Below are 26334 nucleotides of genomic sequence, written 5' to 3' on the forward strand. Positions count from 1 at the left end.
ATGGCGACGGCATACGCACTAGCGAGAGTCAACTGTGCCGGCGGATAGAAAGTGCTCCAAAGAGACAAATATCCGCCTTCCTTGCAAACATTTAACGGTGCAAAGTGTATGTGATATTATCTAGACATGGTTTAGTCCATGCATAGCTAGAAAAGAGAAGCAACAGCCTTGCAATGGAGCCTCCGGATCGTAACAAGCCCAGCAGGTATGCGAATTTGTTGAACAGACACTACACCATCAGGACCTCGCTCTTGCCAAATAAAGAGCTGAACGTGACACCGCAGTCAGCTAAACGGGAGCGCTTGCGCATCCCGTAGAAATCGACTTCCTGTCAAATAGTGATACGCGTGCAGAAATTGCATTTGTAACACTGGAGTTGCAAACTTTTTGGAGCTGCATTTTCAGACGTGTTTTGCAGCGGATATTTGCTTCTCGTGTGATTTTCTTTACTAGGAAGAAAGGCAAAATGCTCGCCTAATGAGAAGGTAACGTTACAAATACATTATACGCTGTAACAGTGCAACATGTCAGAGAACAAGCTAGCTAACATTTACTGTTAGCTGTCGCTTATCAGTTTATTGTTCAGGCGCAAGTTAAGTAAAGATACCGTCGGAGTTGAAGACAGACCAGTCTTGCATTAAGTGCTTGTAAGACAGACAGGGGAGTCTGTCGTTGTTTATTTGTAACTGCTAAAGCATGCACTTTTTCATAAAAGCGAAACCCTAACTTCACTGGCCGTTACTAGCATGTTGCTCCACTGTTATTGTTAATCCTCTAGCTAGACTTGGCGGTCGTGCTGTGGTCTCATACTCCACTGCTGAATCATGATATGGACTCTGTACTGTTTGTTCAATGCATAGTAATTATCTGGCTAATTCTTTGTGCTCAAAAACTAGGAACGGTGTGTTGCAAATGAATGCAGCAACAAATGTCTCATCGTACTGTGCGCCCTCAGTGCTCAGGTGACAAGGATATATTTCTGCAATCTACTAGGGGAGTGCATATAAACAGATAGGCTTTGTTATATATGTGTGCAATTTCTAATCGAAATTCCGCAGTTTGCCCCTGATCGCTGGCGGCAGACCCTCAGGAATCTGCTGTTATGTCTTCCCTCTCCTCCCTACCCTTCACATGCAGTTGTTTGTCGACTGACTTTCGAGGGCATTTATCATGTTGAATCCGCTCTGTGTCATCTGCGATAATCCTGGATTTTGAGCAAATACCCGTCCTTTTTGTCGAGTGTTTGATTGCTGTTGCCTCTTTGCACCCTGTGTAGCCGCTCAGTCTGAAGTGGACATAAAAAGCTCGCATGATTGTGCAATACCAGCCCTGTTAATGTAATTGCTGTCCGTCCTTGCTGCACAGTACAGAAGCATAACTTGCATAGCAACCTTACAAGTTGAAATGATAACGTGCAAAGATTTTTCTTAGAAATGTCTTAACCATGATAAGTATGTGCACAAAGTTAGATCTGAAAGGTAAAGCATACTGTAAAGGTTTCTCATATTAGACTGCAGTGCACTGTGGAGCTTGTACATGCAGCTGATGTTGAATAGCTTGCAAGAACAAAACATTTGTCCAGTCTGTTTTTGAGTCTGCATTACTCTGTAATTAAAGTTCAAATGTCAGCATGAAATGGTAGGCCTCACAACATGCAAATATGACTTGCCTTTTACTCTTTGTTACAAATGAAGATGTGCGTCCCTACCTCAGCATAATACTTAAACACTAAATATGAGGTTAGCTCAATTGCCAGTCAGCTTAACTATTTTGAGCACGATAAGTTATGCTCTACTTGCAATCTTGCTTACAATTGAAGGCTATCACTATCATTTAAGTACAGAGAGCCTTTGTCAATGATGTCCTGTTCTCAAAGTCAGTCAGAAGACATTGTGGCTCACAGGCATTCCAGAGATTTCAGGATGTGGTGTACTGCGCACAGTGGAGAGATGCCTGGAGCCCTGGAGACACTCAAAGCTAGAACTCATTAATGCCTGCATTTGCCAGGAGCACAGGCTGTGAATTACAGATGGACGATCCTCTTGCATTTCCTAACTGCATCCTGTCTCTGCCCACACCTGCTTCAGAGAAATTAATGCAGCACATTCTGTCATTCTCGCCTGTCATTTCCTTTTTAACAATAGGGTCTTTGTTATGACTGAAACTGTTGCAAGTAATGTAAAAATTATTCTGCAGTCAGTAAGTGCGGAGGTTGCAAACCATCAGAAATCCTGCAGAATAGCATAAGGAATAAGGCTGCATACTGATGTGCAAGAAACTGAAATGCAAGCTGAAATTGATGTTGCTTATGATGTTGGTCATTTTAAAGGTGAAACACTGTTTGCACTGAATTTATCTTGCATGAGGCATTAGGTGAAAAACATATTACACCATTTAACTCATGCTGCAGCATTTGTGTAAGCTGTATCTACATTTAGATTCATTGAGACCATGTGGGTTATGATTCATGGCATGAGCTGGCCCCAATATAGTCTGATCCATTTCTTTTCTTAGACTAAGGTCAGTGTTAAGTCATTTATTAAAGCAAGTAGAAAGCACAGAAAGTTTAATGAGTGAAAGTGGCTGTTTGCATTAACTGTAATGTTTAGGAACATGCATAAAAGGCCTGCTGTGCATGTACAGTGTTGTTGCACAGTAGGCGAGGTTGGATGTCCAGTTTTAGCAATGTCACACTGTACCAGAGAAGGGTGGGGTCAAGTACGTTGTGTTCTTTGTTTATGAATTCTGTCAGCCTGTGGCATATATTCTGATGGCCCACATCAACTCTGCTTGTTTATCTGGGGTTGGCAGCAGGACAGACAGTGCACACTGTAGTCTTACACACACTTGTGAACTATGCTTCTGTTCAGTCTTGTACATCCATTTGACCTCACCAGCCAACACTGTTCGGAAACTAGTAGCCAGTGCACACATCCTTTTTATAATGTGGGGAAATCAAAATCTGGATAGATCCCACTGAGCATCAGTTATGGCATCATGACCTAATTAGTGGAAAGTGTGCTCTTACACAACCTCAGCCAACTTCTCCTCCTTTTCCTCTTTCTAAAAAAAATCCTCTTTAGTTTAGGCATTGTGAGCAAGTGTGCTCACCAGCCAGCTGTGTGCTATTCAGCTGTGGGCCTCACGGGCCACGTGTCACAACCATACAATAGAGTGCCCCTTCCTGGTACAATAGTGTGGATGGTTGGATGTCAAAGGTCAGGCCCCCCTGACTCTAGCAGCTCTTGGTATCACTGCTTCAGTCGTTGTAGAGAAAAGACTCTCGATTTTGTGCTGTTTATTATGCACTCAGTGTTTCAGCCTAGGGGCTCTAGCATTCCACTGGCCTTTATTGGAGCCCCAATGAGCCATCAGATGAGCCATTGAGAGCAGCCAGACACCATCTGCAGTGATAATTCACTAGTGCCAGCCAGTCAGGGACAGCTTGAACACCATCGCACAGCTATGGTTAGTTAGTTAGGCAGTAACTTTCTCTGTGCAGCCTGCAAATAGGTTGAGGAAAAAAGCAAAGAATGCAAAGGAGGAATTTCCCTTTACTGCGGCACAATCTGTGCTCAAAGAGTCTCATGGCAACCAAACAAACAACCGGCAGTGATGGCGTCATTGGTTCCTCTGTCATTCCTGAGTGATTTAGTCATGCTGTACTGCATCGAGAAGTCTTTTTAAAACTTGGTCTTGTTCCCTCTCACATGCATGTACTATTTCTGTCTTCAGAAGCCATACACAAATGCATGCTTTGGTATGTTTACAAATATACGCACAATCTGATCATACTTGTGACTTGTGCAGGGGGAGGTTGATTGCTTAACAGATTTTCTGAATTCTTAGTTGCATCATGTGTTAAGGGCTCAAGGTCTGTTTGTGCCTCTTCACTTTCTCTGTCTCTTTTTTTCTTATTTAAATGCTAATGTTGTGGTAGTTGCCTTATTGTCACACCCCAGACTGAGTTCTGCGTCTTATGCATGCATACTGAAAAGATCTATGTTGTGTCCTGCTCCTGCAGAACAAGCCCCTTCACAATTTCACTTGCAATACACTCATAAAGGCCTCAGTGTTCTTTTATGCAAGGCTTATTTTGCAATTTCAACACTGTGGTGACTAGGATGGTTGTGCTATTGCTGTTGTTGTTGCAGTTTTAATTCATGAAATCTGGAATCATTTTGCATATAAACTGAAGAAAATGCAGCAGGTGTGTTTCTGCCATGCACATTGCGCTACATCTACTCCCAGGGGATTGTCTCTGTGTGTGATTATTTACAGATTCTGCAGTGGGGCAGATGGGCAATAGAAGTCTGGTCTCTTGCACAAATGTGGCTCCTTGAAAAGCTTAAGCAAGTGATTTCCAGATTACCCCTTTCACCTTTAACTCATGCATACTGCCCCAGTGAAAGCCCTGCAGCCTTGGCCCTTTCAACCCCTGTCTACACAGACACTAGCAGGCGCGTGCGGCAGAATGCCTTTCAGTCAGATGATCGATGGAGGACCACATGGTGACCACTCGTTTGCATGCCCCTCCCCTTTTTTCTTTTTTGTTTTTGTTGGTGGGGTCAGGCCTTCCAGCCTTTCTCTTTAATCCTATTAAAAAACCCTCAGAAGGGCATTAGGGAACAAAGCTTTGACATTCTAATCTGGAGAGGCGTGCCACTGCAAACTTTTTTTGTTTCCTTTTTTTCTCTGAAGGAAGTTTTTAAAGTGATTAGTGTGTGTTCTGTGGAACTAGCGTCAACATAAACAAATGCACAAATTAATAGGGTATGTCGGTAAGCGGCCATGTTAAAGTCTTTGTTGAAAGTAGTAACACAAAGGTGACATACTATGAAATACATTTTTGTAATACAGGTTTTGCAACAACACTCTGTTTGCATATGGTCTAACAATGTACACAGTGTAGGTAAGACTCAGGGCTCCATGAAATCGTGACTTGTGCACAGTGGTTGATGACTTAGCAGACAGAGTTAATGAGGGTTACTATTTCTCCCCCTCTGGTTGAGCCATTATGTTTACCCAGACCAAGAGAGGGTGCCAGTGGAGAGCCCACAGCTTATTATCTTGCGTCTGGACTGCTGCGGTTGTGCACAGCATTGCTGCTGTACATTTGAGAGTCAACCAGTCAGTCTCCTCCTGGCAGACTACCTGTATGTCTGTTGCTACCTGCAACAGACATTGTGTAGTTGCAGTTTAGCAGCCTGTTCGCTATGGTATTACAGAAGATTTGCTCACACTGTTATTGGTACAAACAAGCCAGAGCCGTTTGACCTTTCTGGTTTCCTTGAACTTCACTCTCAGGTAACAGGGTTTATAAGAAGCAACATGCATCACATGCCGCAGTAGTTACCACAATTTGATGGTCATTAAGCCTGCAGTATACAGTAGCCTATGCTCTTTACTATTAAAATGTAATTAAAGTACATTATTAATTAATGTTATAAGTTAAAATGATACTGACCAAAAAAAGTAAAATTATCATATTTCACTAGTCCTCAGAATTTTGCACAGGCACGACAACAGACAGCCACAGGGCCTCCATGGTATTTAACTTTCACTTCTGCCTGTGTGCACTTTTTTAAAACTCTCCAGTCAACATGTAGCAGTCATTACACACTACACACCAAAATGGAAAACACTGCAGCCAACGTATGCAGAACATAATGTGTATAACATATTCTACATTTAACATTTCATAGAAGACCAAAGCAAGCCGTAAATGAAAAGTACATTCATGTAAAATACTCAAATCTTGTTCATCTTTAAATAGATGAAAGTTTCATTCTGCCTCAGCATCATGTCCTTGTGTATCATCAGGACAGAGGACTTCCACTACAACACGTTGGCTGCTTTTGTTCCTGCGTCTCCTTCTTTTTGCCAGATTTAACCCTGCCTCATCTACAAAAATGTTTTCATGAGGTCTTTCCATGGAATCCAGTTTAAACACTCAGTGTACAGTAACAGTGGGCTGATATGGATTTGTACTGCAGGCATCAGCACAGAAAGTGTCTGAGTGTACACTTACTTGCACATACTGGAATCATAACTCTTTCACCCTCTCTCTTGTGGTCAAAGGGTGCTTTGTACACTTGCCTCATGTGAATCTAGTTGTTCTGCAGGACACAGTAATAGAAAGGCTGCCACTGTGGATTCCTTCAAAGTTTACATTGTCTTGACCAATTTTCTGCTGTATTGTTTATTCGGTGTGTTACCATTTGAAACCAGTATGTTCAATTTCGGGGAATTGTGTCTAACTGATGAAAACCGTGCTGTAGCCTATTTGGGTTTGGCTTTTGCTACCTATGTTTGCCATTTTGCCGCTCATGTACATCACAAGATTTTTGGAGAGTTGTTGTATAGCTAGAGTTTTACACATACAAAGAAAATACTACAGATATGAAAATGGTGTATAACTATATAAATCAACTCAAGGTTGCGCCAAAAGAGTAATCGCTATAATAAACAGGTTTATGTAACTCTGTAAAGGGTTCAGAGAATGGATTTATTGTTTTAGCAATTCATAAAAACTGCATATAGTTCACTGTTTGTGGTGAAATTTTGGATTTACTTATGTTGAGCAAAGAAGTAGTTTCAGTAGATCAGTAATCTGTGCTCCATTCTTTTTCTCAATGGAGCATTTTCTGAGTTGAATGTGGAGTTTGTCAGTTTCACTCTTGTTTTAGGTTTCTTTGAATATGTAGCCTTTACTGCACATTTAGAAGGCGTAGGCCTATGTGCCTAATTTGTGTATTTTACTGCTGCTTGCAACACTCATCCTCTGTTTACACTCTGTTTTCCTTTATCTTTTGAAGGGATGCATGTTTGAGAAGTTAAAAAGTCTTTTAAGCATTAAGATAGTGGTTTTTTGGACAGTCACAACTACAAAAAAGCTACACCTTTAAGGCAGTGTTTGAAGGAATAAAGTGATGTGTATACAACGGAACATCACTGTAACTTAGCCTGTTGAAACTGAATAAATCAAGAATCAGCATAAGTTTGAAATGACAACAATTTTGCAAACAGTCACTGAGTGAGATGTTTTAGAAGATTTGAGAAGTTAAAGTGTGACAAATGCAGGGAATGCAGGAGAAAACGGACTGAAGCTGACATTGTGCCTTTATTCACAAACATGGAACAATTCAAAGCAGTAGAGAAACCTCTTTCCCATACTTTAATTTCCCACCTTTGTTTTGAGTGTCAAAAGGTTGAACAATTGTTTCAAGTGCCAAAATATGAAGTACACTCCAGAAGTCTCCTTTAAATACTTTATTGTTTTATCAAGTTGTTTCTCATTCGTTTATGTAGGAGATTCAAGATAAGTTGATTAACATCAGATCAGGATGCAGGAATAAAGCCAGGAAACTTCAACTTAAATCCACAGTAGTTTATTTTCCTTCAAAATTAAATGTATGCAGCTTAAAAGAAGAAAATACAATAGCCTCTTTTCTGATAGGAAAATAATGCAAGATTGGAAATATAGCTTTGAGTCTCATCTGTAATCTCAGAACTGTTAGAAATGAGAGTGAATAAGTCTCACCTAAAGGTTCGGTGTGAGGTTGTGGTGACATACAGCAGTAATGGATTGTAACCAACTGATAACTTTACATTATCACCTACGGTGGTGGCAAATCTAGCACATTTTGTAATAGAATTAGCTCTTTATTTTAAACATCAAATAAACCAGAGTACTAAGCCAATTATTGTATTAATCCAATTAATACGATGATCTTGAATCTGGTGTCTTTAGCGGATTGTTTTGTTAAAATCATCTGTTTTGCGTTTGTTTGTATTCCACAGCAGGGGTCATGTTATTGTAATATTTTCTGTCACTGGCTGATTTTATTTTATTTTTTATAACTATGATGTGTAAACCTGACTGCTGTGCTTTATTTTGTAAGATTAGAACTGAAGGTGATTTGTACTAACTTTAAGTAATTCACATGCACCAGTCAGTAGTACCGTATCTCCATCCGAGTGCATTGAAGAGCTCCACACTGGAAGCCGTGGATCATCTGCGATCACTGCAGGTCGTGGAGCATCACCTCTGCTCTGCATGACAGCTGCCTCGCTGTGCTTCTGTGCGTTGTTCTTGTCACATATGAACACTTGGTCATTGCCTCTAGTCATTGTTTTCAATGCACTGCGTCAGACACCGGGAAAAGAAAATGCGTGGTCGTCTGATATCACTATGTGCTTGCTGCAAGATGTCCTTCTGGTGAAATGAGTGCTTGGATAATCAAACATTCAAGTTTTGCCAACTTTTGATCACTTTGATAGAGAAATGTTCCCCGAATTCAAAACTCTTGTTATAATGGAAATTCGGTTCTTAAGCAATAGAACGCAGGGTCTGAACTAAATTCACACAACCATAATAAGACATCTGTCTAAGGCAAAGACACATGACATGACCTAAAGACAGTTGCCTAATTGTTCATATTTGTCTGTGTAATCAAAGTCATTGTGGAGGGAGAAAATATTCACCTGCCACTACTGGTGTAAATATGAAACATGTCTGTGTTTACTTTCTCCTTCCAATCCCTTGTAAATGCATAATCTGTAACAATGTTTTATTTATTTGGCTAATTATTTTTCTTTTTTATTTGTGCTGTTTTCAATGATACATTGTCATCAAATATGTGGTTATAATTAAAAATGAACATTAAAACAACATGTTTTAATAGATTTATAATGGAATATTTATAACCTTATCTGATGCAACTCTTTCTCTGTATTTCATCACATTCCTAAAATAATTTTTGTACAAAGATAATTTTTTTTCTTAAATCATAAACTACTCAATTTCTGGTCAAGTCTCAAAAATCTGAAAAAAAATTACTTTGGCAGTTATTTTAGGAATGTAACAATTTTAAATTTGATAAAGAAAAGTTAGTCATGAATTGTGATTGTGACACAGTCTGTTGGTCAGATGGCCCACCTCTGACTGATCCTGTCTGTTCTTTTCTAAATGTTGACAGGCAGAACAACCCACTGGATGATGCATCCCAACAGAATGAGGCGGAGGAGTCCTGGGACAGTGAGGGAGAGGAAGCTCTGTATGGCACTTCACCTCCTCGTACCCCCCGTCAGATGAAACGCATGTCTGGCAAGCATCAGAGGAACAGTCAGGCAAGAATTGGTGGTCGTTCTCCCATCAAGTGTAAGTTAATAGAAGAACACTGCAGTACATAAGGTGATCTAGGACTGGGTGATATGACCAAAATTTAACTCATATCCAGGTAGCATTGACACTCATCATGGTGCATTAAAAAAAATTCTAGATAAAATAAGCCTAAGATTTGAATATGAAAAATATCAAAACCAAACATTCTTTGCCACATTCATTGTCTTTTTTGTGTTGCCTTCATGCATATTTCCTGTCCTCTTGTAAAAAGCATCATCCAAATGTTTGAAAGTGTTGCTCAGATAATGAAATAAACAATACAACACAATATGGAATCATAGACATTTTTCTATCATATTGTTTAGTGTCATACTGCACAGCTCAGAGGTATGGATGAACCAGTCTCTAAAATGTAAAATGTTCTTCATTCGTCTACTCCATTTACCAGTATTTTGTAGTGACTAAACATTTTTGTGTATTTCAGCGGACCTTAACCCCTCTGTGCTGAGAGAGAGTCCCAGGCCTGTGGAGCCCCCTGAGGAGCACAGCTACAAGCAGGGTAAAAAGCACCGGACCACCTTACGCTCCACAGAACGAGATAACAAGAAGACCATTGACGACTCCTTCATGCTGGATCCACTCTCAAAGTCGAGTCCTTTCGGTGCCCTCAACATGGATCCCAGGAAACATTATTTGAGTTTGGGTTGCAGCAGTGGCAAACTTCCTGTATCTATGCCCCACATCGCCCGGACCCATCGGCAGACCTCCCGGACTGACTGCCCCGCCGACCGCCTCAAATTCTTTGAGACGCTGCGGCTGCTGCTCAAACTCACCTCTATGTCGTCCAAGAAGAAGGAGAAGGAACAGAGAGGCCCAGAGAACATGGCTTTCATGGGTCACAACAATGAGGTAATTTGGTTGGAGCTGCAGGCGTGGCATGCACGACGCTCCACGAGTGACCAAGACCTTTTTCTTTTCACTGCTCGCCAAGCCATCCCTGACATCATTAATGAGGTGTTGCACTTTAAGGTCAACTATGACAGCCTGAGAGTGGCCCAGTGTTCAGGCTCTCAAACAATGCAGGGAGACTATCAGTGCGTCCCAGAATTAGTTTGCAGAGAGGAAGGGGAGCTTGCTGTAGCAGAGATCAACCACTGTGGAGCAGACCCCTGGGGCTTTAGTGCCTGCCCCCCATCAGCAATGAATGCAGCAGAGCCTCTGGGGTCTGGCACTGATTGCAGGGAGCACCTTCAGCGCCAGCGGCTGGCATTTGAGCAGGTCAAGCGGGTTATGGAGTTGCTGGAGTCTGTGGAAGCTTTGTATCCTTCTTTACAGGCCCTACAGAAGGATTATGACAAGTATGCAGCGCGAGACTTCCAGGGCAGAGTGCAGGCGCTCTGTCTGTGGCTCAACATCACCCAGGACCTGAACCAGAAGCTGCGTGTCATGGCCACGGTACTGGGCCTCCATGATCTATCCCATATCGGATGGCCTGTCTTTGAGATCCCCTCACCTCGTTGTTCCCGTGGCAATGAAGAAGAGGAGGATGAGGAGGAGGAGGAGAATGGCTCTACAACAACATTTACAGATGAAAGCAATGGAGAGGACAAGGATGCGGAGGGGGAGGAGGAAGAGGTGGGACTAGGATGTGTAGCAGAGGGAGAGTTGTCTCCCTCCCTGACTCCAAAATTTGCCCGATTGTTGTCTGAAGATGAGTTTCTGCCAACTGCTGTGGCTGGAATTCATGGAGGTGGAGGAGTATTCTGCCCGACGGCTATCTACAGACCGTTTGTGGATAAAGCTCTGAAACAGATGGGACTGCGGAAACTGATTCTCAGATTGCACAAACTGATGGACCGTTCTCTTCAGAGATCCAGAGCAGCGTTGCTCCGCCACACACCTGCACTAGAGGTGAGACTGTTTTAATAACACTTAACAGAATTTACAACAAATTTAAAGGCATTTCTGCCAAATCTTAAGTTGTTTTAAGTCAAGGTTAAGGAGAACAATAAAAAAATTGTGCCAAAATAAGTGTCATCTCCCACCTATAGCAGGTTACTACACTGTTTCATAACCACTATGTTTGCAGTCTGTATAATATCATACAAAATCAGCTCAACAGAGATGTGTAATGTTTGCAGTGTAGTGTCATTTAGCCACGCTAAGTATCCATCAGTTGCAAAATTTCTCACAGGTAGTAATCTGTGGCTGAGTTCCAAACAACAAGAGATGTGTTGACACAGTGACAAAGCAAGTAAAAGGTCACTGAAATGGAGATTATTGCATTACATAATCTTCTCATCTGGAGGAAATGGTGAGCTTTAACCATTTAATGGAGTATAAGAGATTCAGACAGTGGCCCTCCTGTAAATGTACCATGAGAAATGTTAACTCATATAAGACAGTTGGTAATTAGCTAAACGTAATTAAAGTGTTTAGAAACTTTAATGTAAGAGAGCTGAAGACTGATTTTAGACTGTCCAACATTGTAGTTGTAGGAAATGCAACACAGAATAATATAATTAATATAATAGCAAAGTAATATAAAAAATTATTGAAGCTAAAGTAATTTTTGAGTTAGACAATCTCCTTACTGAAGAAGAATGTTGAATAACTGTTATCTCCACCCCCTGTAGTTTTCAGATTTCCCAGACCCCATGCTGTATAGTGATTACCTGCCAGAGCTGTCGCGCCATGTGTCATGTAGTGGTTCAGCTGATCCAGAACTTGGAATAGACCAGGTTTCATGGGAGGATTTACTGGACATGGACCTCCCATCTTTTCGGCCAGCGTTCCTCATGCTCTGCAGAGTCCTTCTTAATGTCATTCACGAATGCCTTAAACTGCGACTTGAACAGAGGCCTGCCGGAGAGCCTTCACTGCTCAGTATCAAACAGGCAAGTGACTGATGACACACTCACACTGTACAGTTGAGAGTAGCTAAGTGATGGAGTGACTCTTCTCTATTCCTTGCTAAAAGGACAAAATGTCAAGAGAAAAAAAGACACTTGGTATGTCACACTTAAAATGCTAATGTATGTGGTTTCATGTTATTTTCTTCACTGCAGTTGGTGCGTGAGTGTAAAGAAGTTCTCAAAGGCGGTCTTCTGATGAAGCAGTACTATCAGTTCATGCTGCGTGGAGTTGTCACTGATGCTCAGGGCTTGCAGATAAATGCTAATATTGATGAGTTTGAGGAAGATCTTCACAAGATGCTTGTGGTAGGATTCATCACTCTCCTTCCTCCTGAAGCTAGGATGAAATTGCAAAGAAAGATGTAATTAGGTTGTTAGTAAGTGTCGAAAAGTTTGTTGAAATTTGTCAAACATCTGTCGCGTTTCCCTTAGGTTTACTTCGACTACATGCACAGTTGGATCCAGATGTTGCAGCAGCTGCCTCAGGCCTCTCACAGCTTAAAGAACCTGTTGGAGGAGGAATGGCACTTTACCAAGGTCATCACGCCTTACATCCGTGGAGGAGAAGCCCAGTCTGGGAAGCTTTTTTGGTTAGTGGACCTCCAGTTTATCATATACTTCTCTGTTTAAAAAAAGTATTGTAAATGTCAGTGTCAAGAATGTCTTTTATCCCTCAATGTCAAGATGTAATTGTTCTCTTTAAAGTGACATAGCTGGGATGCTGCTGAAATCCACCGGGGAGTTCCTTGATGCCGGCCTACAAAAAAGTAGTAATAAATTCTGGGAAAGTGCAGATGATAGCACAGCCTCAGATGAGATCAGGTAATGGAGAACGCAGTCATTAGATTTCTGTCATTAGAGTCTGTCTCTCTTTATCAGTGGGAGGTGAGTTTTAACCTTGAATATTTTGACTCCCAAAGGCGGTCGGTTATCGAGACTAGCCGGTCACTCAAAGAGCTGTTCCACGAGGCCAGAGAACGAGCATCCAAGGCTTTGGGCTTCGCAAAAATGCTCCGCAAGGTGAGAAACTGCAGTAAAGAATTTTCACTCCCTTGAAACAGTAAGCCACAACACCACTGACTATGCAGTTTATCTATGACCCTGTTTTTTGTGCTCACTGAGGAACTGGGACTGTGCGTTCTGACTTTACTTGCTGTTCTTTCTGCAGGACTTGGAGGTTGCAGCAGATTTCAGTATCACTAACGGGGTGCCTTGTCTCCTGGAAGCACTGAAGAAGAGAAACTATGTCAAGGTGGCTGCAGTTACAGCACATTTCATCTTCTTTTCCTGTCTGTCTCCGGATCACACCCTGTTTGTTAACCTCCTTCTCTTATAACCAGGTTCTGATTCCAGGCCTGGAGGAGCTTCAGGTTTTTGTCCCCTGTGGCTTAATGGATCAGCGGCCTCTCATCTTGCAGCTCCTCAATGCTGCTGCAGGAAAAGACTGCTCCAAAGAGCCAGATGAAATTGCAGAGGATGATGCCTACCTGCTCATGAGCAAGCACGGAGCCGGGGACTCAAGCTCTGATTCCGACTGGGTGCAGTGGGACGGAGAGTTACTTAAACTGGTTCCACAGATGGAAACGGTCGACACGCTGAGAGCCATGAAGGTATGAGGCATTTCTGTGTGCGAAATCATTTCTGTGCGTTTCTGTGGCTGGTGTTTACAAACCTCCCACTGATCCACTCCTCTCTCAGGTGGAGAACATGCTCTTGATAGTGATGCAGTCAGCTCACCTGGTGGCCCAGCGTAAAGCCTTTCAGCATTCAATGGAGGATGTGCTCACGCTTAGCAGAGAGCAAACCTCTAGTCAGCCTCTCATCGCAAGTGCTCTGGAGGAGCTCAAGGTACTTACGTAACACACAATGACCTCTAACCTCTGTAAACTCTATGATTCATTCTGTTGTTGTATGTACTGTACAGGTGTCCTACTTTCAGTCACCATGAATTTCCACTCTGTTAACATTACTGAGAAAAAACACTGAGGTCTGACTTTACCAATCATTCTCAAAAAGGAAGCCGCCAAATGTTCAAGTGCCTCAATGCTACATTCTCACTTTGAGGCACTTTACCTTTTAATTGGTTTTATAGCTTCCTGTGAGTTACAACTTCAGCAGGTAAAATCAGGGGAAAATACAAACCTCCTACTTCCTACTCCATATAAAAATGGATATCACGACACCATTTCATGCTACTATGGATAAGTAAAGCCAAAAGGTTACAGGTTGAGGAGGTGCCATGTTGCTTCTATGATGGGCAATAAAAAGAATCTCACCAGTGATTGTTCAGTTCAGCTCATAACTCCCTCTCTGAAAAGGCCTGTGATTTGGCAGGATCATGTGTAATGGTTTATATTTTCTAAAGCCTCTCAGATCACTTGAATTATAATGTAAAGAAAGGTTATTACAGAATGTTTGACAGTTGAAGCTTTGAAAATGTATCTGCTTTTCAATTCCACAGTGCAATACGAGTGTCCTCTGTTCTATCTTTCCTGCTAACTCTTTCTCCTTTGTCAATTGTTCCTACTACAGAATGAGGCGCTACAGCTATGCATTAAGATCAGCACTGCCATTGATCAAGTGGAGTACATGTTCACCGCAGAATTTGAAGCAGAGGTGGAGGAGTCTGAGTCTGCTACTCTGCAACAGTACTACAGGGAGGCTATGATACAGGGCTACAATTTTGCTTTTGAGGTAGGAACTGTAAGATGAGGTTCAGTTTCTTAGGACAAAATGCAAAATGGAAGGCAATAAAATCTACCAATGATATAAAGAAAGAATGCAAGTGTATTTTACAGTGACAGCTTTATGTTTTCCTTTGACCTGAGAATCCATTATGAATTAGTTTACAGCACATTAAAATGATGTATTTCTGAAGTGTTGCAAATAGAATCAGAAGTAGGATTATGTTTGAGTCTCTATGATCAGGAACTGTAATAGTACAGCATATATTTTACATGGCTGTGTTAACTAACAATTCATTGGATGAGGACAAAAATACTAAATACTTGATATTTGTTGTCATATGCAGTACCACAAAGAGGTTGTACGCCTGATGTCTGGAGAGTTCAGACAAAGGATTGGGGAACGCTACATAGCTTTTGCCCGCAAATGGATGACCTATGTCCTGACTAAGTGTGAGAGTGGCAGGGGCACCAAGCCCAGGTAAGACGTTACTACACAGTAATATGTCATATGTATTTTTTTTAAAATTCTCTTACTTTTTGTAGTTAATGGTACAGTTTCACATAACTAGTGCAGCATACCTGGGTCAGTGTAGCAGCTTTAAGTTTAGTCCTTAGATGTATTCTATTCCAGCTGCCATGCGTCTAAGAAAATCATAAACTGATTGTATTTCAACTTATTTTTGAATATCCTCTTTTTAGTATAGATAAAGTGAATGTTGTTGAGATGGGGGATGACACACATTGTAGAAGTGTTTCTAAATTTCAGTTATTGTTTGGTTATTTTCGCTAATTGATGTCTTTTTTTTTCCATCTACAGGTGGGCGACTCAGGGTTTTGATTTTCTTCAGGCAATCGAACCAGGGTTCATATCGGCATTACCAGAGGATGACTTCCTGGTAAAACAGCCTTTTTATCCTTGTCGTACAAGCGCATGCATAGAAAATGAGAATGACGAACATAATTACAGTAATTACGGTATTAAATATTAACCATGATTTTGTCCTTTTTCCTGCAGAATTTACAAGCCTTGATGAATGAATGTATTGGACATGTAATTGGAAAACCTCACAGCCCAGTAACTGGCATGTATATTGGTAAGATGTTTTTCTGAGACAAGAACAGTTTATGTTAGAAGGCTGAGGTTAAGATCAGTGTTTATAACCTGAGAGTCATAATGTTGAGCTGTGACAAACATACCGTATTATTTCAGTTTCTGTAAAATGCCCAATAAGCATATGTTGTTTTTATTCACTTTGCTGACTGGAAAGTATCATAGTTACCCCTGTGAGCAATATTAAGCTGCTGATCACAGTAGTTGTTCTGTGCTTGTGCAAAAATGTGTAATTTTGACTGTGAAGAAGGATGTGTGGAGAGAGCATTTGCTTAGTAAACACTTAATTTTGTAAAATACTCGATTACGCATCTGAAACAAGGAACTGTGAACAATAATAAGTATTGTGTAACAGAAGAAAAAGGCCACACAATAAACTCAGAATAAGTTTGGCTTGTTGTTGTTTCAGTTGTGTTTGATGAATGCATTTGTATTATAATTTTCATATAATAATAAGAATCTGATACACATACTGTTTACTTCCTGTTGTCATTAGTTAAGGATGCCTAATTTATTTTTAGGCTTTTATATTAAATCCTCCATGTGTTTTTTTTTTTTTTCCTTCAGCCCCCAGGAATAGTCCTCGTCCAGTCAAGGTGCCTCGCTGCCATAGTGACCCCCCAAACCCCAATCTGTTCATCCCTAGTGCTGAAGGGTTCAGGTAGGTGACAGCAGTTCACGTATGTATTCACCTTCTGTAACCCCTTTGTATGTTAACATGTTGATGCACTTTCCTGCATGGCTCCTTTGCTTTGAAGGCTTGGTGACTTTAGCTCTGTAGCGGTTGAGCTTGTGATGTGAGCTTTGGTGTTGTTGTTTTCATTTAATTTGTTTCATTTATGTTGTGTAACGTGTGAATGAATGCGTTGCGTGAGTCTGTTCCTCATTTAGCCTCACACAAACATATTTACATCCCACACAAGCCAACTCTCCTCCCAAGGCAGAGATCCTCAGTTTGTTTTTTCACCACACAGCTCTCGAAGTCTCCCCTGCGACCTCCGGAACCAGCTTTTCCCCAACGGCCCTCGACCCGTCACTCAGGGCCCGGGGGAACACAGCCACACCAAAGCACCCAGCTGCAGCCCCAGTGACGGCAGGTAGCTTTGTCCCAGAGTCACATGGTAGAGACTGTTGTCCAAATAGGGCCCCAAATAGAAAAATAATACGCATTTTGTCCTCAGGAGTCTCAAAGGGAAGGAGAAAATGTAGCATGTAAAGAACTGAAATAAGATTCTGCCATCTCATGTTTACAATAAAGCATTTATCATAAATGTAGATATTTAGGCACATATTAGCCTGCATTACAGTTAATCTGCCATCACTCCTTTGTAGTTTTTTAAAAAAGTTTTTATCACTGGACATTTCCCTTCCCATCCTACCTACCTATATATGCTTCCTGTTTATAAGACCAATGTAATCATTTTACATAAGTATAGCTTGGCCATTACTCTGGACTGTGATACAGAATGCATGTACATAAGTGGTAATTGTTCTGTTTCTGTATGACGTAGAAGGTTTTATTTGCAGAATCCACTTCAGTAAGAACCTCATAGATTTTGTGAATAGTATTTCAGCATTAAAAGGGCTAATGCAGCTTTTACAAGAGTCTCAAAATGTCACCAAATCAGATGACAAGCCTTATATAAGACATCTAGAATGAAAGAGATTGATTGTTGTGTATGGTGTGAAAATGGACAAGAAAACATTCTACCTCTTTGAAAGAATGGGCTAAATCTTTTAGTGCTGTTAACATTGGTCTTGCTTTGGTGCTGGTGTTTTCACTGCCATTAGATCTTTGGGCTTATTTGCTTGTGCTCTTAAAAGTAGACCATGCACTCTAGAGACTTAACCGAATGTGTGTCTGAGGTTTGAAGTGACACTGATGCATGCTGAAGTGGTGATGGGTTTCAGTAGACAAACTGAGAATAAGCTGAAACTCTGTTTTCTTTGAAAGACTTGATGGTTTGTCAGATTATTTTAACATTGAAACCTTGATACTCACTTTTCCTTATGCATTTAATAAAAGATGTGGGATATGTGTTAAAAAAAAAAAAAACAACCTTTATTGTTAAATTGTTCCTGAATTCAGACAAGAAATTTCTGATGCAGTCATTTTCATTTTGTTTTACATCTCGTAATAATGAAGTTTTCCTAAATCATCAATATCATAATAAAAAATAAATTTCAATTTTGCCATTTTTAGACAAACCTCCAAATTTAATAATACCGTCTGTGTCAGCAGAGGCACAGTGATGTATCAGTGTCTGCTGTGTCTTTCCAGGGGATCCAGTTGCCATGAAAATGACCGCCTGTCATCAGTTGCAGCAGAGTTGCATTTCAAATCTCTGAGCCGCCATTCGAGCCCCACCGAGGACAGAGAGGGTAAGTACATTGTGATACCTGCACAGTTTGGTCTAGAGTGCATGATCATCTGTCTAACTGGAGGGATTTTGTGGGATCTTCATCTCCAGAGCCTTCCTATCCTAAGGGAGACCCAAACAGTGCCGCACGTCGAAGCTGGGAACTCCGTACCTTCATTAGCCAGTCCAAGGGTGAGACTGTTGAGCAAAGTGGTTTGTTACTGCAGGTTTCCACTACCTGGTACCACTTCGATTGACATTTTTTAAACTAACTGATGAAATGCCAAAAATGATGTGAAAACACTCCAGTTCAGACAGAATTATCTCTATTCCATTATCTTGCAAGACACTAGTCACCAAGCTGATCATTTCAACCCTTAAAGACCTAGAACCATTTTTGTGGTGATTACAAATTAATTTTCCCCCTATCTTTCACCTACCTGACCTATCACCATTCTGTATTTTGTATATTTCAGTGAAAATCAGGTATTTTCTTACATTTAACTTATTAATTGTGTAGATGTTCATAAAATCTCAAAGTAAATTCAAAGTTTATTATATCAGAACAGAGAAAACTTATCTTTTCATTAAAAGATCATTAACAGATTATAAAACAAGTGTTTACAACTACTGTCATTTGTCAGACTACATTGAACCAATGTTGCAGAAGATGATGGTGTTTCCACGTTCCCTACGGAGCTTGGTACCAAAAGCCAGTAGATTTGAATCAAGTTGAGCTGCCACCATGTAATGGATAATTACCATTACGTTATATTAACTTGACCAAACTGAAAAGAACATTGAACAACTTATTCAGGAATTAATAAAAACTAGTTGCATTGTACCCGTGGTGCCATTGTATGATAGAATGAGAGGCTAAAATCACCCAGCATACCTCACAACATTTGAATACAGACATAAAATTGTGCCTAGTAGATAGTCAGGTAATGTTTCTATTCATTTGGCGAGTTTGGCGGCGATCGGGCCTGTGAAGGCTGAGGAAAACCCGTACAAACGCCCTCCTGTTCTGCAACATCGATCGGACACGGACGGGACGGACGCCGGATGGACACAGAACGTGCATTATAGTAGGATAGTAATAAATGTTATATTCTTTTTCACCCCAGACACAGCAGCAAGGCAAAGCCCCATGGAGGCTGTTCGTCGCTCTATTCGCAAGTTTGAAGACAAACGCTACGCTATGATGAAACAACGCAATATCATCGGCCAAGTCTGTCACACCCCCAAGTCTTATGACAATGTCATGCATGTTGGACTTAGGAAAGTGACTTTCAAATGGCAGAGGGGAAACAAGATAGGTGAGTCCACTCAAGTGTGCCTCTGCCATCATATCTTATTTAATACACATACAGGCAGTGATTATTTTTAAAATTTTTTGTTTATGTAATGAACAGGTGAGGGCCAGTATGGAAAAGTGTACACCTGCATCAATGTTGACACTGGAGAACTAATGGCCATGAAAGAGGTATGTGCCAGAGGAATGGAATAGTTCTGTAAAAATAATCACAGTCATATTGAATGTGTGAGCAAATGAATAATGGATCAATAATGTAAAGCGCTTTGGGTACCTTGAAAAGCGCTATAGAAATCTAGTCCATTATTATTATTATTATTTTGGTGATATGTGTTACTTCATTTTTACATTTTTTTTTACAGATTCGATTCCAGCCAAATGATCACAAAACAATTAAAGAGACTGCAGATGAGCTAAAAATATTTGAAGGCATTAAACACCCAAACCTGGTGCGTTACTTTGGAGTCGAGCTACATCGGGTAAGAGACAGACTTTTGTGTCATTGAATATTATTTCACTGTTAGGATTTTTGCAGCTGAAGCAGTTTTGTCCAACTTTCCCTGTGCCTACCTGTAGGAAGAGATGTATATCTTCATGGAGTACTGTGATGAGGGCACTCTGGAGGAGGTGTCCAGACTGGGACTGCAAGAGCATGTCATCAGACTCTACAGTAAACAGATCACCACAGCCATTAATGTCCTTCATGAACACGGCATTGTACACAGAGACATCAAGGGTCAGTGTCCAGTCCATTTGTCAGTCTCACACAGTGTGTATCTTTATAATCTAAAGGGAAAATTAATACTAGTCTGTTCTTTTTATATCAGGAGCAAACATTTTCCTGACATCATCGGGTCTGATTAAGCTCGGTGACTTTGGCTGCTCAGTCAAGTTAAGAAACAACACTCACACCATGCCAGGCGAGGTGAACAGCACACTCGGAACGGCAGGTAAATAAATGTATAGGATGTATGATGTAAGCCACCACAAGGGGTCACTATTGCATTTTTAAGTCTTTGTTTACCAACGCTACCTCTAGACAGGTTTATTTCTATACTGTGGAAAGGAGTTTGGCTGTAAAATATGTAATGAGTATGCAGTGGGGTTAGCCTATTAGTTAATATTCATCTTAATCTGGTGTGCTGGTTACTGTGGGGATGTCAAACATATGGTCCCTGCCCACCCAAGGGTCCAATCTGGCCCGTGGGATGAATTTGTGAAATGCAAAAATTAGACTGAAGATATTAACAATCAAGGTTGTCAAAATCATTTTAGTTCAGGAGCCACATACAGACCAATTTGGTATTAACTGGGCTAAACCAGTAAAAGAATATGATAATGACCTAAATAAATAATGACAACAATTTTTCATGGGTTTTTTTGTGTGTAAAAAAAAAAAAGTAAAATTACATGAAAATGCTTATATTTACAAACAATCTTTTCACAAAAAATGTGAATAACCTAAACAAATATGAACAACCTGAAATCTCTTAAGAGAAGTAAGAGCAATTTGAAGACTATTCTGCCTGTTACTAAATGTTTTTTGTCTTTGTAGATCCAATGTGATCTGTAAATTGTGATGCACATGTGTAAATAATAAGCTGAGGCATAATATTATTAAAACTGCACTTATTTTTCTTAAGAAATTTAAGGTTGCTCATGGTTGTTCACACTGTTCACATTTTTAAAGGATACTTTGTTGATGTAAACATTTTCATAATGTAATTTATTTTATAAAGTTTGGAGTTGGCATTATTTACAAGCTGTTATATTATTATTTTACTGGTCTAACCCATTTGAGATCAGATTAGGTTACACGTGGCCCCTGAACTAAAATGAATTTGACAACCCAGGGTTATAGCATAGTTTTCTGTTGATGTATTTTATTTTGTAAATCAGCAATTCGGTGTACTTATTTGTTTTTGTCACTTTTGCGCAAATTTTGTAATTAAATTGAATCTGCATGCAAACTGCAAAACTTCATGTGAGTGCTTAATAAATTCTAGTTGCAGTTGACAATTTTCTCTTTCTTGACTCATTTAGCATACATGGCACCTGAAGTCATCACCAGAGCAAAGGGCGAAGGTCATGGAAGAGCAGCAGATATCTGGAGTTTGGGCTGTGTACTTATTGAGATGGTGACTGGAAAGGTAAGTGTAATGAGGGGGGAACTCCCACAGTACACATAGGTAGTTTATGTAAGGTGTATAGTAGCTCATAGGTTAACATATTTTTGATTTTTTGCTAAAGAGAGCTTCACTGTGTTGCTCCCACTTCCAATATTCAACTGTAGTTAAGTAAAGATTCATTTTTAATAGTCGTATGAGAAGACTTTTAGGTCTTTATGTTAAAAGGAGTAGTTTTTGCTGAGTAGTTTAAGGCCCAAGGTCAAATCCAGTGTAGCTACCTTGTGATATATCTGCCAGAGTATGTGAGCTGCTGCACCTCTTCAGTAAAACTACAACCACCAGAGTTGTAAATCTTTTATTTCGATATTAAAAACAGAATCCTGAAGTTATGAAACCAATAGTGGTTGCATGCTCAGAGCCATAAATAGTTTCCCCTCTTTTCTGCCATATGAAGACAACACCCAGCACTACTCCCAAAAGAGACGTGTGAGGGGAAAACCACAAAGTACTTATGCATCTGACCTTTATTTCAACCTGCAGAGGCCTTGGCACGAGTATGAGCACAACTTCCAGATAATGTACAAAGTGGGTATGGGTCACAAACCCCCGATCCCTGAGAAGCTGAGCACAGAGGGGAAGGATTTCCTCGGCCACTGTCTGGAGAGTGAACCCAAGCGCCGCTGGACAGCTAGCATGCTGCTGGACCACCCGTTCGTCAAGGTGAATTTTTTTATTTTATTTTATTTTTAAACTTTATTTTTCTTATTTTACTACAAACATGGTTAAACATACATAACACAAACAGCAGGATCAGGGAGTCATAACTCACATAGGAAAAATAATAAATGAATACATAAATAAATATGCATTCTCACACAGTGTAAGTGAAGGCGTATTTTCAGAGACTGCCATGACTTAAGGCACAGGTGTCAAACATGCAGTCCGCGGGCCAAAACCGGCCTGTCAAATAGCCCAATATGGCCTGTGAGATGAATTTGTTAAATGCAAAAAAATACACTGAGATATTAAAGTTGCGGGAGACTTTCATCACCAATTTTTCATCAAATCTGTAAAACCTCAGTCATAGCCTAAGTATCATGAATTCATAAGTCTTTCAGTGATTACTCACCTGAATCTCTTCCCTTACGGTGAATAATTTCAAAGTGTATTTCACCATAAACAAACAGCCAGTAGGTAACTCGGGCAACTTCGGAATTTTGTCGTGACGTGCATTGTGGGAAGCGGAGGTTCGGGTAGCTGCCTGGCAGCAGCAGCTGCAACAAGCACAACACGGAAACGGCTGGAGCTCCACTTCCCTCCAGCCATTTCCACATTGTGTTTGTTGCGGCCATATGGTATCATATGGATGCACTGCTGCTGCCAGGCAGCTGCGCGAACCTCCGCTTCTCACATTGCACGATGCGACAAAATTCCAAAGATGCCCGAGTTACCTACCAGCTCTGTTTGTAAACAAATGGTTTGTTTATGGTGGAGTACACTTCAAAATTGTTCACCGTGAGGGAAGAGATTCAGGTGAGTAAGCACAGAAACACTTACGGATTTGTGATCTATAGGCTGTGACTGGGGTTTTACAGATTTGATGAAAAATTGGTGATGAAAGTCTTCCACACCTTTAACAATCAAGAAAGTTAAAATCATTTTGGTTCATGTTCCACATGAGACCAGTACAATGTAAAGTGGAACAGACCAGTAAAATACCATCATAATAATCTATAAGTAATGACAACTCCAAATTTTTACTCTTTGTTTTAGTGTAAAAAAAAAAAAAAGAAACATTACATGAATGTTTACATTTACAAACTATCCTTTCACATGAATAACTTGAACAAATATGAAAAACCTGAAATTTCTGAAGAGAAGTGAATGCAATTTTAATTTTAACAATATTCTGCTTGTTAGTAAATGTTTTGTGTATTTGTAGATATACTGTGATCTGTATAATATGGTTAAAATTGCACTTAACTTTCTTCAGGTATTTCAGGTTGTTCATGGTATTCACATTTCTAAGGAAACTTTGTAGATGTAAACATTCTCATTGTGTAATTTAACTTTTTTTTCACTTATTATTTTACTGCTTCAGCCCACTTCAGATCATATTGACCTAAATGTGGCCCCTGAACTAAAATGAGTTTGACACCCCTGACTTAAGGTGTTCACTCTTAGATTAATCCACCAGTAAAACTCCTGTTTTCTGTTTTAGGTCTGTACGGATGAAGAGTAAAAGATCCTTCCTCTGAGGCTTTGAAGTTTACAAATTAAAACACTACTGTACATGCTGTTTGCAAAAGAAAAGAACTGTGGACGTGGAGAAGAGGACTTTATGGCTGAAGGCACATGGAGTTAAACTGAGGAACTACTAATACAGTATCATTTCAGAGGATAACTGGACCTATGGAGCACTGAGTCATGCCTCATGTACCCATGGACTGGGAGGAGGTGGAGGAGGAGGGGGATGGGTAGGGGAGGGGACTGTACATAATGTAATAATAGGATTGGCTTTAATTCTTGTATAAACAATATTGTAAAGTTAAAGTAACTATTGCCACAGTTGTTGTTCTCACTGGCGAAGAGACCTCTGAAAAGGCATTGAGGAATTTTTATTATTATTATTTTGTTTTTGTAACAAATGGGAGGGCGGCGGGTGGGCGGGGCAAAATTCTATGGCACTTTGAAACTGTTTACCCAAGGGGGCAGTTAAATAGCGGAGGGAGGAGTCTTCTTTCAGTCTGCTCCTTGAGACTGAAAAAGGTGCGGTGAGCCTCACTGAATGGAAGGAGATGTTAGTTTACCTTTTATGAAATGAACACCATCCAAATATTCAAAATTAATTTATGACTTGTCATTCGGCAAGCGTGGGCACGAGGAAGGATTTTTTTTTTTTTCCATGTGTTTTTCTTTGCCTTTAACGAGGAGTAAATGTCAAGTCGGAGCAATGTTCAAGTGTATTCGCTGGTGAGGAGCTGTTCATGTGATTGGAACCTAGCCGACTAACAGGAGAAACAGGGCCTGCTCTCCCTCCCTGCTGCTGAACATAAACATCCACACAAACCACAAGGACACTGACACAAACTGCAACTTCTGGTTCTCTGCTGCTCTACAGTGTTTGCTATGTACAAACAATATAAATAAATCAATCGTTTTATAAAAAAAAAAAAAAAAAATTAAAGTATGTGTTATCTCTGCTCTCTTACGTTGTTATTTTAGGTTTTTCTAATGATCTGTACTCTAAATTCTTTCAACTTTTACTCAGAAAACTAAACACGAGTATCATATTAAGTGTCCTGTAATGCAATACTTCCCTAAACACATGTTGCTGTTTTTGATTCTATAATATTTAGTGTCTAATCCTGTTCAGAGCGGTAGAGAAAACAGTGGCGATACTTCCTTAGACTCACATTGTAAAAACTGGCAGATGAAGTCTGGAACTACTTCCGGGTTATGAAGGCGCCAATATTTTTTAATTAATTTATTTATTTTATTGTACAATAAACAATTGAACAGTAAATATACAAAACAATATTACATCAAAATAGGAAAAAAAATAGTCACACTTCAAAAAATATTCTACATTTCCAATATATAGACACGAATGTAAGTAAAAATAAAATAAAAATAATAAAAAAGCTCAAGGTATAAAAATAGAAATTATATAAATTAAGATTATCTACTTGACATAGTTTTTTTTAATTTTACTCACTTTAGAGTTTATAATGTTCTTCAAATTACTTAAATAATTGGAAAAAAGTGCTTTAAAAACAATAATGTTAGGACGCTGGTGTGCAAATTTAGTGCAATGAATGAAATTTGGCAAATATTACTAAAAGGTTGATACATCTTTTTTCTGGATTTATTTTATCAATTTGTGAAAGGCCAAATAAAGCATGATATTACGTGCAGGGTCAGTTTTGGTGTTTATAAAATTATTTAAATCGATCCAAAATACATTTGAGTAGGTGTGAAGTCGCCAATAGTTCAACACATTCTAGCAACTCTAGCAGGAAGTTAAACAAAAAAAAAAAAAAAAAAATCATCATCTTTCAAATTGTCAGATATATTTCTTGTATTAATGAACATTTATGTTGTAAATTGTGTTTTGTTTTTTTTTTTGTATGTGTTAGTGTTTGTATGAATTTATATCTTATACAACTGTTACGTCCGATTTTCAGCTGTAGCCTGGTGTTAGCTAGCTTGACTTCATCAGCTGTTACGGAGTTTCTACGGTGAGGTAACATTAGTACAAATTTGGTTATCAGCTGGTTTTATTTTACTTTTGCTGAACCTGGTGGTATTCGGTTAAGTTTGTCAGCTGAGATAATAGCTAATTAGTGTTTTTTTTTTTTTTTTTTTGTGGAACTTTTGAACATACAATACAATATACAAACTCTTATAGAGGATTTTTCAACAATGACAGGAAACAGATTCAAAAGGAACATGTAAAGGAACACAACATCTATGACAAGTCAACAAATGAAAGAAAACAGAGCAAAAAGGGAGCTATAAAACAAGTATAATATAAAAACCATTGGAGCAAAACTAAAAAGGTCAAAACAATTTTTTGGCTGATTTATGAGACTTAGTTTATTGAAGCGATGAAAAAAACAGTTTGAAATCATTTATGAACCAATTAAAGGAGGGCTTTGAATTTTTCCATTTACCGTAATGAATTTAA

General features: G+C 39.7%; 1 protein-coding gene across 3 annotated transcripts; it reads left to right on the forward strand.

The window, feature by feature from the left end:
* Window positions 1-24826, forward strand: map3k4 (mitogen-activated protein kinase kinase kinase 4). Of its 3 annotated transcripts, none has more exons than XM_030155896.1 (27): window positions 1-205; window positions 8982-9163; window positions 9612-11038; window positions 11764-12024; window positions 12196-12348; window positions 12475-12632; window positions 12748-12864; window positions 12963-13062; window positions 13211-13294; window positions 13383-13652; window positions 13741-13890; window positions 14575-14736; window positions 15074-15207; window positions 15547-15625; window positions 15745-15823; window positions 16408-16501; window positions 16815-16937; window positions 18122-18222; window positions 18312-18392; window positions 19328-19519; window positions 19616-19686; window positions 19878-19994; window positions 20092-20251; window positions 20343-20465; window positions 21559-21665; window positions 22185-22364; window positions 23866-24826. In XM_030155896.1, the coding sequence occupies exons 1-27, from the start codon at window positions 174-176 to the stop codon at window positions 23884-23886; spliced, it is 4758 nt and encodes a 1585-aa protein (XP_030011756.1). In that variant the 5' UTR covers window positions 1-173; the 3' UTR covers window positions 23887-24826. The 3 variants fall into 3 exon arrangements, with proteins under 3 accessions (XP_030011756.1, XP_030011758.1, XP_030011757.1); XM_030155897.1 differs by lacking the exon at window positions 1-205 and adding an exon at window positions 321-485; XM_030155898.1 differs by lacking the exon at window positions 16815-16937.
* The last annotated feature ends 1508 nt before the right edge of the window (window positions 24827-26334 follow it).

This window comes from Sphaeramia orbicularis, chromosome 15 (assembly GCF_902148855.1).
Source record: "Sphaeramia orbicularis chromosome 15, fSphaOr1.1, whole genome shotgun sequence".
Taxonomy (NCBI): domain Eukaryota; kingdom Metazoa; phylum Chordata; class Actinopteri; order Kurtiformes; family Apogonidae; genus Sphaeramia; species Sphaeramia orbicularis.